Here is a 14,796-nt window from a genome sequence, read left to right as displayed (position 1 = left end):
AGTAACGAAGACCCAACACAGCCACAAATAAATAAAATAAATATATAAAAAAAAATCCTCAAAGCAGTTCTGTGAGGGTGGTACTGATATCACCCCCATTTTACAGATGTGTAAACGGAGGCCGTAACCTCTCCCGCCTCACTCCTGGATCCCCGGGCACTTCTCGCCTCTGTACGTGTTTTCCTTTCATTAAGCGGGGACAATAAATGGCACCTACATCCTCTGGAGCCTGTAGTGATATTTGCAGACACGACTGCTGTCACCATCACGGCTCTTTAAACTCAAGGAGCCAAGCGGAGACTCCCCGTAGCCCGGGTCTGCCGAGGTCTGCGCTGGCTGTATGCAGGGATAGGAGTGGCCGGACGCTAGGCGCCGGCGCCTACGCAGACTCAGCGGACTGGGTACCGGAGCGAGCAAGTGGCTACGGCGGCTTCGGCGCGTACGTCAGGGACGGGGGCGGGGCCTGTTGGATTACGCCGCGGCTGCCCCGCCGCCAGCGGAGAACGGATCCGCGCAGACTCCGTAAGCGAGGGGGCGTGGCTCTATGGGGGCGGGGCTGATGGGTGGTGTCCACGCAGCCTTTCGGGTGGGGGCGGAGCCGTCTGCGCGGGGGCGGGCGCCGCGGCTGCGGCGAGGCTGACGTGGACCGTACGGGTTAGCTGGCCCGGCGAGTTGCGGGATTGGGGAGCGACGGGCCGGGCCGGGCCTTCGGGCCCTTGGCGGCGGCGGCGGCGGTATAAAGCCGGCGACGGGGAGCATGTAATGTCGGAATGCGGAGGCCGCGGCGGCGGCAGAAGCAGCGACGACGCCGAAGACGAGGGTGGCGGTGGCGGCGGCCCCGCGGGCTCCGGCTCCCTCAGCCCGGCCCCGGCTGCTTCCTCAGAGGGCCGGCTCCGCCGCGGGCTGCGCGGCGCCTCTCTCATGGCGCGCCGGCGGCCCGAGCTGCTCTGCGGGGCCGTGGCGCTCGGCTGCGCGCTGCTCCTCGCACTCAAATTCACCTGCAGGTGAGGCGGCCCGCACCCCCGGGCCCGGCGCCCCCTCGGCCCGGTGGGCGGCGCGTAGCTGTCTTGGGCCTCGGGGTCGAGGGTCGTAGCGGCCTCCGGGGAAGTCGGGCCTGACTTTGCCTGGAGCGATGGACTTGACCCTCCTCCAGCATGCGGCCATGCCCGCCGCGTTCCTTCTCTCCGGCCAGCGAGCACTAAGGCGAGGTTTTGGGGTGCTGCCCGGCGCCCCTTCCTCCCATTTTAATACCGAGGAAGGCGGGCCAGGTTCCGAGCTGCTTGTCAGCTGTTGGGGTTTCTTGGGGGTGCCCCTGTCACTTCTGCCCAGGCTGCAGGACCCTCATTTATCACCCATTTTGTTTCCCTTATGCCTAGGCTAGGCGTAGACAACCTTTAGCGTCCCACATGTTGACAATTCGTGCACTCATCGATATAGCGATTATTTATCCGCACCTCTTGTGTGCGGAGCGCTCATCCAGGTGAGCGATGAAGATAAAAATCCCTGTTCTCCATTCCAGGGGGTGGTACAGACAGTAAATAAGAAAACTTAATATAATTTTAAAGAGCTTCAGTAAGTGCTGTGCAGGGAATAGAAGCGAAGAGCGTGGGGCAGAAAGGCCTTCCTAAGGGAGCTAGGTAGGAAAGGCACCCACGAAGGGGAAGGGGCCAGCATTGGGGAGATCTGGGGGAAGCGTCCAGGGGAGGGGAAAGAGCAAGTGCAAAGGTCCTTTGACCTGAGGCTGGACAAGGCTGGTGTTTTCCTGGAACTGGAAGGAAGGCCTGAGTAGGCTGGAGTGTAGTGAGCAGGAAGAGTGAAAGTTAATGTCTCTCTTTGGGAAAGGACACAAATAGAAAATTTACTTTAAATTTCAAGAGTACTTTTGGGCTCCCAAATCCACAGTGTATCTCCTGGGACTCCAATTTATAAATCTGTGGTGCCACTGACTGGCATATTGGCCACGAGGAAGATTTCAACTTGGAACATTTTTATTGAGTCTGTTGAAGACAATATGTGGCCCCTGTTGTCAAAGAGATGGCAAAGGATTGGGGATTGTAGTGGAAAGAAAATTATAATAACTATCATTGAGCATTTGCTATGTGCCAGGTGCTATACTACCAGCGGGGTTTCTCAGCCTTGGTACTGTTGATATCTTGGGTCAGATAATCCTTGTTGTGGCGGGCTGTCCTGTACATTATGGGATGTTTAGCGGCATCCCTGGCCTCTGTCTACTACATGCCAGTACCTACTACCTGCTCCTACCCCTCCACCCCAGTGTGACAACCAGAAGTGTCTCCAGACAGTACCAAATGCCCTCTGGGGAACAGAATCGCCTATTTGAGAACTACCGATTACATGAATGCATTTATTCACTTAACACATGATCTGAGAGCCTAATATGGATCACTTAAGTCTCAATCCAGTGAAGTCTGGATATACATACTCTTCCCCTTCCAATTTACACACGAAGGAGTGGAGCTTTGGTCGTGATGCAAAACTTGCCCCAAATCACATCCACCTAATAAGTGGCTGAACTGGAATTTGAATCCTTTATTGTCAGGAATTAGTCTCTTTACCTTGTTCTTTATCACGTCCTGCACAAGGAAATTAAAGTATTTTACAAGGTAGAATATTGCAAGGTAGTATTTGGATTCAAATTAGGAGGAGAGGTTTTCTCTCCTGTAAGGGTTGGGGGGCTTACTTGCATCACTTTGTCCATCTATAGTAATAACGTGCGGTGTTCGCTCTGAGAGAACAGGGCTTGATAGATATGAAAGTGCTTTGAGATTTCAGGAAGATGGAAGAGTGTAAACCCAATTACTAGAGCAGACTGAGCAGGGTCCCCACCTACTTCAGGCAAGGAGAGTGAACCAGTGAACAGGCTGCTTGCCTGTCCAGCTTCTTTGTGTGCCACTGGCGAATTTCAGTCTTTTAATAGACTCAGATTGATTTTTTTAGAGTCTTCTTTGATGGAATGGTGTCATGATACTACTTTATCGCTCTACAACTGACTCTAACATTTCTGCCACTCTTTTCCTATTTTACTTTTAAGATCTTTGTGTTAATGAGGACAGAGGCTTAAAGGAGAGTAGAATTTTTTAAATTAATTTTTATTAATAGCTCCAGGCCTGAAATAGGTGACAGCCCTCTTCACTGTCTTGCTGCTTAGCTGAGTTCAAATCAGATAACATTAAGAAAAGGTTGATTTGGGGTTGAAACACTATGAATAATTGTGCATTTCTGGGAACTTAAATCTCTGTGCTACCTGCTTTTCTGTGCATTGAATCTCCATGACTTCATCCTCACTTTCCTTTTACCCTGATTTGTGGGTGTGTTTTTTTGTGGGGAAAAAAATTGTGAGTGTTTGTGTGTTTGTCTCTATTACCTCTATATGTATTTTGCTTTATATATTCATTTTGCTTTATTTCGTTTTGTAAGCTCAAAGCCGCTTTAGATCCTTTGGGAGGAAGTGTAGAGTATGAGTCTCATACAAAAATTGGGAGTTGCAACAGGCCTTCCTTGTTTGCAACCATCTCTTGAGTTTTTGGTGCCTGAGATTTACACTTCAAAGCTGCAGGAAATCTTTGATCTAGGTGTAGTTTCTCAAAAACGAGAGCAAATTTAGGAGTTAAATGGAAACGCATGAATGTTTCTGTTGGGGCAGAGGCATATGTTTTCTCTGCCCTGGTTAATGTTTGGTTTTTGACGGGCCATGGGTTTATCTGGCTCATTTACTTGAGGAGCTGCTCTGAACATGCAGAGCAACGGTACTAAGTTGATGATTATCCTCTGTTTGATTGTCACAGACCTACATTTTCCCTCAGATTGGGTATCTGACTTTTAAGACGAAATTTGAATAGTACAAAAATAATAACCTCCAAACAGGAGCATTTTGGACTTGCTGAGAAATGTGTCACTTATTCACTGCAAGACCTCCTTCCCTTCTGCGTGACTGTCTTCTTGTCACTCAGGTCTTAGCTTAAAAGATGCCACCCTGGGCTTCCCTGGTGGCACAGTGGTTGAGAATCTGCCTGCCAGTGCAGGGGACACGGGTTCGAGCCCTGGTCCGGCAAGATCCCACATGCCGCGGAGCAACTGGGCCAGGGAGCCACAGCTACTGAGCCTGCGCGTCTGGAGCCTGTGCTCCACAACAAGAGAGACCACGACAGTGAGAGGCCCGCGCACCGCGATGAAGACTGGCCCCTGCTCGCCGCAACTAGAGAAAGCCCGCACACAGAAATGAAGACCCAACACAGCCAAATAAATAAATTTATAAAAACAGATGCCACCCTGCCCACCACCCCATTGAGGAGCTTCTAGGTTTCCTGTCTCATCACTGTGTTAAATTCTCCACAGAACATGATCATTTTGTGTGGTTTTATGTTTGTTTACACGTTTGGTTGTTTGCCTGTCTCCCTTCCTGAGAAAGGAAGCCCCTTGAGAACATGTGTTCCCTCCTATAGCCTTGGTTCCTGTAGAGCAGTGCCTGAAGCACAGTAGCATTTGCTTACTGAACTTTTTTTTTTTGAATTATTGTGTAAGTGACTGGTTTTCAGGTTGTGAAGATATTTTACATAGACAGACCTCCCTGATTGCAGAGTTAAAATGTTAGTGTGAGTGCATAAATAGGAGATTTGCATTTAATAGCAACCTTTAACAGCATTACTTTATGATGTTAATAATTTTTGGTTAAAATGGGGAAGCAATATATTTAAAACCGGCTTAACTCAGGAAGCTGACACCTTCTAGATGTAGAGAAGGGGGTGGACTCTCTTCCTCAAACTAAGTGACCCAAGGCTCTTAGAGTAGCTTAGGTCTTGGGTATTTGTGTGATTTCTCTTTTGATTCTAAATATCTGGCTGTCTGCTGCGTATCTCAGAGCTAGCAGCACATTCCTTCCTGTTCCTCCTCCTTTCTACTTTGCTATATTCTGAGAAACCAGATTAGCAAGTTCATTTGCACACGTGTAAAATTAGAACACAATTAGGTGTTCCTTAGAATCACCCCTAGTAAGGCAAATGGACCTTCTGACATTTGTATTTATTTATTTACTTATTTTTGGCTGTGTTGGGTCTGTGTTGCTACGTGTGGGCTTTCTCTAGTTGTGGCGAGCGGGGGCTACTCTTTGCAGTGCGGTGGCTTCTCTTGTTGCGGAGCACGGGCTCTAGGTGCGTGGGCTTCAGTAGCTGTGGCATGTGGGCTCAGTAGTTGTGGCTCGCGGGCTCCAGAGCGCAGGCTCAGTAGTTGTGGCTCACGGGCTTAGTTGCTCTGTGGCATGTGGGATCTTCCCGGACCAGGGCTCAAACCCATGTCCCCTGCATTGGCAGGCAGATTCTTAACCACTGGACCACCAGGGAAGTCCTTGACATTTTGATTCTTTCAGATTGTCCTTAATAATATAATATACGTCTGTATGGATTTATGTTTAATTTGCTTTCACAAAGGTTCAAGTAAGGTGTAGGGTAGGTTTGTTCATTTCACAAATTACTGAACTTCAGAGTACTGGGGACTGCCAAACAGTGAGGATATAACAGTGAAAAAGGGAGCCAGGATCCCTGCCCTCATGGAGTTAATAAACAGGTAAAATAAGTAAGTTACAGATTATGGTGAGGGCTATGAAAGCAACTTCTCAACGGGAAGCTGAGATAAAAAAATTTGAGAGCCGCCTGCTTCTGGTAGACTCATCAGAGCAATCCTCACCAAGGAGGTGACACACCAGCAAAGCTTTTTGCTACTCAACTTCATTGTAGTATAATTTACATTCAGTAAAATTCACACATTTTACATGTATAGGTCCATGACTTTTGGCAAATGTAACCACCTCCATTCTCTTAGTCAAGATATAGAAGATGTCCTTGTCCCCAGAAAATTTCCTCAGTACCCCTCTGCGGTTAGCCTTACTGCCCCACTCCCAGCTCTAGACAACCACTGATGTGATTTATTTCATTATAGATTGGTTTTGCCTGTTTTGGAATTTCATATAAATGCACTCATATGTATTCTTTAGTGTCTGACTTCTTTCATTCAGTATAGTTATTTTGAAACTCATCCAGTTATAGTGTGTATCAGTTCTTTTTTTATATTGCCGAGTAACATTTAATTGTAAGAATACACCCCAGTTTATTTATCCTTTCACCTAGTGAGTTACTACAGCTTTTTTATGCTTACTATTCATGTGGTTTATCTTTTCCCATCCTTATGTCTTTATGTTCAAAATGCTTTTAGATGGCATATGGTTGGGTTTTGCTTCATTATCCAACCTGGCAATCTCTTCCTCTTAATTGGGTGGTTTAGTCCTTTCATATTTAATGTAATTATTGATATGGTTGGGTTTATGTCTACCATCTGGCTATTTGTTTTCCATTCGTACCTTCTGGTTTTTGTTCCTTTCTTGGTCCTTTTCTGCATTTTTTTCCCCCCCTGCACCTTGGGGCGTGCGGGATCTTAGTCCCCCAACCAGGGACTGAACCCAGGCCCTCGGCAGTGAAAGCACAGAGTCCCAACCACTGGACTGCCAGGGAATTACCTCTTTTGGGTTAATTGAATATTTTTTAGGGTTCCATTTTTATTTCCTCTATTGGTTTCTTAGCTAAGCTGCTATAATGGTTTTATACTATTTTAATGCAGATAATGTGGACAGCTCAAGGCATTTACTAGGACTATTTAACTTGGTGGGATGCAGCTTGAGCCGAGACCTTTTTGTCTTGATGGGGAAATAGTGGCAGCTCTGTGACTTCTGACTACTTGTTTAGTTTTATTTTCTTTCTCCTCCTGACCTTCTGGGAATCTCAAATACATACTTAGGGAACCTGTTTTCCAGTAAAATGGGCTGTTGCTTTGTTATTCATCGTTATTAACCTTCGGATCATAACATATATCTGGAGAAATATACATTATTATATAATTATTACTTTTGCCTCAGTGCCCTGGGTAACTACAGGCCAGCTCCAGCCAATAAACTTAACGTGAGTTGATAGTAAGCATTTCCGATGCCTGTTAGTGGTGCCACGTGTGCTCCCTCCCCTTAATTCTGAGTGACTCACTGGTGGCTCTGAAACCCTGGAGATCAGTGGCTTTTGTGGAGAGCAAGGCTGCAGAGAGATGAGGATGGAGTCTTTTGGGTGGGGGAGGAAAGGATCTGGATTATTCAGAGACACCCTTCTCAACTCTTCCTGGTGGTCTGGTGGTTAGGATTTGGCGCTCTCTCAAAGACACCCTTCTCTTCTGCTCTCCACTGCCCTCCCACCCCATACCTGGGCAGACATTGTTAAGAATCGTTTTTGTGGACTTCCCTGGTGGTGCAGTGGTTAAGAATCCGCCTGCCAATGCAGGGGACACAGGTTCAAGCCCTGATCCAGGAAGATCCCACATGCCGCGGAGCAACTAAGCCCATGTGCCACAACTACTGAGCCCGCGTGCCACAGCTACTGAAACCCATGAGCCTAGAGCCCGTGCTCCGCAACAAGAGAAGCCACCGCAGTGAGAAGCCCGCGCATCACAAAGAAGAGTAGCTCCGCTCACCACCACTAGAGAAAGCCCGCGCACAGCAACAAAGACCCAACACAGCCAAAAATAAATAAATAAAATAAATTTTTAAAAAATCATTTTTGTTATTTATATATTTGTTTTTTAATTTTTGGCTGCACTGGGTTTCCGTTGCCGTGTGCGGGCTTTCTCTGGTGGCGGCAAGTGGGGGCTTCTCTTCGTTGTGGTGCGCAGGCTTCTCATTGCTGTGGCTTTTCTTGTTGCGGAGCACAGGCTTTAGGCACGCAGGCTCAGTAGTTGTGGCTCGCAGGCTCTAGAGTGCAGGCTCAATAGTTGTGGTGCACGGGCTTAGTCGCTCCGAGGCATGGTATCTTCCCGGTCCAGGGATCAAATGCGTGTCCCCTGCATTGGCAGGCGGATTCTTAACCACTGCGCCACTGGGGAAGTCCAAGAATTGTTTTAGCGTGTTATTCATATCTTGCATTCTCTCAGCCAAGTGTTGCCTTAACTTAGCACAAAATATTACTTTTGTACTCCAGGTCAGTGTTTTGGGAACTTCATTTTCTTTTTCAAAAGAAGACTTTTCTTTTAAGCTTCATTCTTCTTCCACACAGAGCTGTTGTTAGAAGAAGATAAACTAAACAATCTTGTTTGTGTTTGCTCTTTTTTTTAGTCGAGCAAAAGATGTGATAATTCCAGCAAAGCCACCGGTCAGCTTTTTCTCCTCGAGGTCTCCGGTTCTTGACCTCTTCCAGGGGCAGCTGGACTACGCAGAGCACATTCGCCAGGATTCGGAGGTGGTGCTCCTGTTCTTCTACGCTCCGTGGTGTGGACAGTCCATCGCCGCCAGGGCAGAAATTGAACAAGTAGCGAGTCAGCTTTCAGACCAGGTAATGCTGACATTCAGCCTGAGAATCAAATGACCGTCAGTTCCTGTGCAGGGCTGGTTATCCCCATAGAGACACCTTACCCAGATGGCTGATTTTGCCAGGGTGAAGGCCAGGAGCCTTTCTTCGTAAATTGTAAAGCCTTCTATAAAGAAATAGAATTTCTGACTGTGACGGTCATAGTTGGTCAGAGGCAGGAGAGGGAGGAGATTCTGCAATTCCTTGTGATGCAGGCCAGTGCTTATCTCAGGGTGCCATGCTGTTTGGCTTCGGTGGGAAGACTGAAAATCCTCATTGAATATACATTTGATATTTGCTGATTAGTTATTTTATGTAAGAGAAATTTATGTGTCATGAGTACAGTGTAACTAGGCAGACCTTTTAAATCCCGGGACCAGAACTATGTTCAACAAATATTTAATGAATGCCACCTTTGTGTTAGATAAGAGGGATATATAGGCAATTGATATATATGCCTTCGGTCTGGCAGTGGTTTTTAATCCAGTGGATCCCCATTGTCCTTATGTATGTATTTTATGATGTCCCTTTTTCTGTCCTCAAAAGGAATTCATAGATGATAAAACTTCCCTATACATATAATTTCAAAATAGCCAATCTAATGTGCTAATTGTAACACAAAGATGGGGGAAAAAGAAAAGTGGTGTATAATTAAATCACATGTTGTTTCAGTATGTAAGTGCTGTACCTTTATGTAGAACCACTGTGAATGGGACAGTTACAAATGCAGGCCCATAAAAGTAGGATGTGTTGACAACTTAGGTGCTATGAGGGCATTGCTCTCAGTGATTTGATTTTTCTAAATGGTGAACAGCTCTTGGTAAGTTCTGAACCAAACAAAGTACTTTCTGCCTTCAATTAAACAGAAGTTGTCTTCCAAGAAATTCAGTGAACACAAAAGCCATGCTTTGGATTCACATATAAAATGGAGTTAGGTTCTGAGCTTGAATAATAACAAACAGGTTTCCCTCAACATTAGTATTTGGCAGGACATTTAAAACTGCTCTGGGTGATGCGGATGACTATTCCCTGTGCAGAGCAGTTTTGAACATTGCAGGATATGTACCACAGCCTCTGCCCACTACATGCCCTATAGTTCCTCCAGTCATTGCAACCAGCAGAAAAGCATCCCGTAGATTTCTAAGAGGCTGCTACTGACACCCACTGATCTGGGGTAACTTGTGGTGCAGCTGAGTTCCAGAAGTTCATTTGGAACTCTCAGTTGGTTTTTCTTAGAAACAATGTTATAAATGGTGACTAGGCTTCCTGCCCAGCCTGCCAAAGCCTTTTTAACTGTTTTATATCCCTGAATGTGTAGTACCAAGTAGTATTTAAATAGAACTCTTCATTCCGTATAACATTGATTCTGAGGGGGCTGTGATTTTGTGTTCCAGCTTTGGACCCATGGAATTGATCTATTCCTTGTCTTCCCTTTACCCCTCTCTCTCACCCCCCTTAAAAATGGCTGATAGTAACCAAGCCAGCACTTGCAGGGAGGAAAGGACTCTAAGGGAGCACTAGGAGGTAAGCTTAAAGGAAATCACCACTTTGTAAGTCACTCCCCAAGTTTTCTAAATTTAGAGAACTTGTGGGGGAAAAGGGGAGAATCTGTTTCATTTTAGGGTAAGTGTCAATTACTTGTTATTTTACTGTCAGCTTAGGGAATATATCCTTCAGAGTGACTATAGGGATGGTGTGCTGGTGTGCAGGCCCGTGCTGTTCCTCAGGACAGCCCTGCAAGCTGATGCTGGTAGCCTGGTTCCTCTGAAGCAGGACCTCAGGTTTAGAGGGCAGAGTGGTTTGTTAAAGGTCACGGGACAAATGGTAGAGGTTACAGTGCTGTCCACAGCTGATGGGCTCTGCTTTTTTCAAAAAATTTTTTCAGCTTCTTCTAAATTGAGAGCTTATTGTTCTATGTTCTCAGTAGGGAAAAGGACTGGGTTTATTTTTGGAAACAGGCAAAAATTTTTTGTGCCACATTACTTAATAAAATTAGCATACACGGTAGATTGTGCCCTATTTTTGAGATGTCAACCTTAGTAAAGATATTGTTGCTCTTCTTTCTAATAGATAGACTAGAAAAGGAGCTCTTGTGAGTTTCCACTAAGTTTTGAGCAATATTGCTATCTAAATATAAGGCATCTGAAAGTGACTTTTCATTTGTAGTCTTCATATGTTTTCAATATTTTATTATAAAAAATTTAAAATATATAGCAAAGGTCATATACCTGCCACTTAAATTCTATCACCATTTTATTACACTTGTTTTATAATGTGTTTGTTCATCTTACCATCCCTCTAATCAGTGGTTCTCAACTAGAGGCAGTTTTGTCTCTCAGGGGACCTTTGGGACTGTGGAGAGGTCTTTGGTTGTCACTACTTGAGGGGGATGCTACTGGCATCTAAGGAGTAAAAGCCAGGGATCCTACACCATGCTGCATCCAGCGTGTGGAAGAGCCTCCCCTCACCCCACCCCCAACAAAAACAAACATAACATCAACAAAAAACCCTGTAACAATTCAAGCCCAAAATGTCAGTAGTAGCAAAGGTGAGACACTCTGCTACAATCTAACTGTTAATCCATCTTATTTTGGGTACATTTCAAAGTAAATTGTGGACATTGGGATACTCCTCCTTAAATACTTTAGCATTTACCTATAAACACATACTTAATCCATATTTTGCTATCTAATGGTACATTTTAGAGCATAGCTCTAGTCATCTATTTATTCATTTTTAATATAGTTATTAAAAAATTGAAAATGGTCCTTTGAAATCTGTGATATTTCATCTGTAGGTAAGATTTTTTTCCTTCTCAGATGCTCAGTTTGACTAACAAAAGACACATCCTACTACTGAGTTTTAGTGTAACCATGCTTAGAAAAAGTTTGCTGGTGTCATTCACTTCAGAATTTGAAGGAAATCATTCTCCTCTTGGGCCAGACTCCAAAATATTCAGAGTCCTAGCTGGACACTATGGACAGGTGTCTTTGTTTGTCCTTGTCGTGGTAAATGATGACCTTCTTTGAACACTCAAAAAACAATTTTTTTAATACTTTCTGTTTCAGAGAGGAATTGTTCCATTTCTATAATTTTATCTTTTAAATCTTGGCAATTTTTCAGTTGCTGTTTATAGTTATTTGAAACCTTCTTTGGCTTGCAGGTGTTGTTTGTTGCAGTTAACTGTTGGTGGAATCAGGGGAAATGCAGAAAACAGAAACACTTCTTTTATTTTCCTGTAATATATCTGTATCATCGGAGGTAAGAAGCGATTCTAATTCCAATTAAGTTTATCAGTTTCAAAGTGATTTTTGTTATATTCACTGTAGAAAATTGAGAAAATACAGATAAGCAAAAATAAATAAAAGGATCTGTGATTTTATTAGCCATTCATAATCACTGTGTGTTTTGATTTATATCCTCCTGTGAATATACATATCCACCCCCCCCTTTTTTAAATTAAAAAATGGGATCATGTAGTAATACTATCTCTTCAACTGCTTTTTCTTTATTTTGTGAACACTTTTTCATGTCATTACATATTCGATAGCATTGTTTTTATTATACCAGTTACTCCATTGTGTGGCTGAACATTTCAAATGTTTGAAAAGTATTTTATGGTATAAAAATATACAGAAGTCCTTATCCCATTACCTGGCAGCATAGCATAGTCAAGAGGGTATCTAACATCTTTTCAAATTGGGAAGAAAAAGACTACAAGTCCGCAATCCTATAATCTATCATTCTGAAATCCAGAGAGCTTTTAAAACCTGAAAGACTTCCATGAACTTTGTCCCCAAATGCATTCATCTGGCCTGAAGTAGCAAGGGGCCACCTATAGTCTTTATACCACATCAGGTGCCACTGTACTCATTTTGCTGCAGAAATACTGGTGTGTCATTTTGGAGAACTGCCCAGACCTTGCTGTGGGTGTTAAGTTATGTCTAAAATCTGACTTGAAGGATTTTGGAGACAGGAGATGGGATTCTGGACTCTGTGTAGTATAATTGGCTTAAAGTTTGTTACTGTAAAATGGTTTAAGAAGAGTTCACCAGTAAGAGCTTTACTTTTTTAGGCTTTATTTCCTCCCTCTAAAATTCCTGGGCCTTAATCAATGGGGATTTATTACAAACATCAACAGACTATCATTTGTGGATTATCTGTCATCTTTCAGCTCATTCCCATGTCTCTAACATAAACTGTGTGTGGAACAGAGTATTGTTTCTCAGGAGCTATTAAATAGTATTTGGGCAAAAACATGCTTTCCTACCCTATCTCCACCCTCAAATTTTCCTCTGGGTATAAGAACAGTTTCTCAGAGTGACTTTCTGATGGTTACCTTTTTTTGTTTTCCGGAAGGTAAGTATAAGGTGTTATACTTGAAGGATCTCAAAGTCAGTGCTGTGTAATGGGCGATAAGCTTCCCCTGGAGAGATCCCTGCGCTTCTTTTTTTCGAAATAGGAAATATGGCACAGATGGCTAGCAGGGAGTATAGGTCGTGCAACTGTATGTAACCAAGCCAGCTGCCCAGAGGTAGACTTAACTTGATGTGACATTAAAATAACAAGAGTTCCCTTGAATTGAATACAGATGTCATTTTGGGATATGTGGGTGTGTAACATTGTCTTGCACTATTTGTTTTCTTAGTTTTATAGAAAGATTGGAAGGACACGAAAGGAACTTTAGAAATACTTAGTCCAACCGTCTCATTTTACACATGAGGAATTTGAGGCTGGTACTTGCCTTGAAGTGCTTGCCCCTCATCTTTGCCTGTTAAACTTTTACTTGTTTAAGTCAGTTCAGACCCATTAATACCTGTTTCAACATCTACCATTCCCGATGTTCCAAAAATAGAAGAAAGTGCTAAGGCGCAGAGGTACCCAAAAGGTAGCCTTTTCATATTCTATTTAAGAATCTTCAAGTCCTCTGTTTTATACATACACATATGAATGAATGTGTTCCTTCAACTAAACTCTCTTGTGAGCATTTGGTAGTCTTGAGGTTCTTTTGGCTAATGGTGGTTGCAAATATGGCCCTTGAGTCTCATCACTGGACAGACCGCTGCTGTTTGTGTGTGTTCTTGCTGCTACTGTTTGTGTAATGGCTTAACTAGTAGTAGCTGCTTACAGAAATTAACAGGCTTTTCTGTTTTGTGAAAGTAGATTCCATTTTTTGGCTTGTATTGATGCCAGTTACAAAGGCAGTTTATAAAAGGCTCTGAAGCAGGAAGTAGTTTTCTCAAAACACTCTGTGCAGAGTTCAGCTGCCCTAGATCAGCTTGTCCTAAGGCAATGGCTATAGTGTGTTGGCAAAACGTGTCCTACATCCTGCATCCTGGGATCGTCTCATTACGAGTCACTGGGACCCTTGTAACACGGTACCAGGGAACCTCAGCAGAGCCTGTTTGCTTGAGTAACGAGGTTTCCAGATCACTTGCCTCCTTTTTGCTCAACAAAATAGGTTATCAGATGATTTTTTTGATTTCTTCCTTTAAATTAAAAATTGGTGATGGTTGATGGGGTTGGTGGTGGTAGTAATTTTAAAACTTGAATTAGTTAACAAATGAGTTGTAGTAAGTCTTGAATTGACAGAATTGTTCACCCAGTCTCTCAGCTGTGCATGTAGAATGCTATTTTTACTTTTTTCATGCTACTATTCCTCTGTCTGGTATCATATTCTGCAGTGCACACCGAAGAATTGTGTTTATCTCATCACATTATATGTGTGTGTTAATTTCTGTAACCATATATTATAGTTATGTGATCACCATTTATACATTTCTTTACTGTGCTCTATTGTTGCTATTAAAGGTAAGCTTAATGTCAATTTCTATTTAGAGAGAAGAATGGTTATGGAATTGGTGAATTTCACCATACTCCCTCACCCCCACCACATACCATCCAATTATATTTGAGCAATGTCTCTTTTGTGCAAGATTGAAGAAAGCCATGTGAGGATTCTGATTAGCTTAGGATACCTGAATGTTGGAAGCATTGCTTAGCAATACTAAATCAAATTCCTGTGCATTCCCAAGCACAACTGGAGGGGAAAATAAGGAAGATCATTTGTATAGGTCCTTGATTTCATACCTTCATATAATTTTTTGTTGTTGTAATAAAGCTTTAAATAGGTTTAAGTTTCATTTAGTGATCCTTTGTGTAAGTGCATCTAAGAATATTTAATAACTACTTTTTAGTAGGCCAAGGACCAACTATTCAATTTGTTCCTTATTTTGGAGTGACTTGGAAAGTCTGCCCCTACGTCCCCCCCACCCCCAATTGAATTGTGTAGTTAAGATCCTGGAGTCCTTTGGCATTTGGTCAGTTTCCAGGGTCGTCTGTCTGTTTTGTTTTGTTTTGTTTTTTAAAGAAATATAGTGAGAATTAATTTTTTTCAGAGACTAGA

General features: G+C 43.5%; 1 protein-coding gene across 4 annotated transcripts in view; it reads left to right on the top strand.

Moving 5' to 3' along the window:
* Positions 1 to 656: 656 nt before the first annotated feature.
* Positions 657 to 14,796, top strand: part of TXNDC11 (thioredoxin domain containing 11) — a 66,106-nt gene continuing 51,966 nt past the window's right edge. For 2 of the 4 annotated variants that reach the window (XM_060031752.1, XM_060031751.1), the window contains exons 1-3: positions 657 to 1,004; positions 8,159 to 8,375; positions 11,554 to 11,651. In XM_060031752.1, the coding sequence (XP_059887735.1) occupies positions 763 to 1,004; positions 8,159 to 8,375; positions 11,554 to 11,651 (557 nt within the window). In that variant the 5' untranslated portion in view covers positions 657 to 762. Of the gene's footprint in view, positions 1,005 to 1,376; positions 1,481 to 8,158; positions 8,376 to 11,553; positions 11,652 to 14,796 lie in introns of those variants that run through there. The other 2 variants (XM_060031756.2, XM_060031753.1) reach the window with 2 other exon arrangements.

Source organism: Delphinus delphis, chromosome 15 (assembly GCF_949987515.2).
Source record: "Delphinus delphis chromosome 15, mDelDel1.2, whole genome shotgun sequence".
NCBI lineage: Eukaryota > Metazoa > Chordata > Mammalia > Artiodactyla > Delphinidae > Delphinus > Delphinus delphis.
Note: the sequence above shows the minus strand (reverse complement) of the source record. Positions and strands in the feature narration are given on the sequence as shown.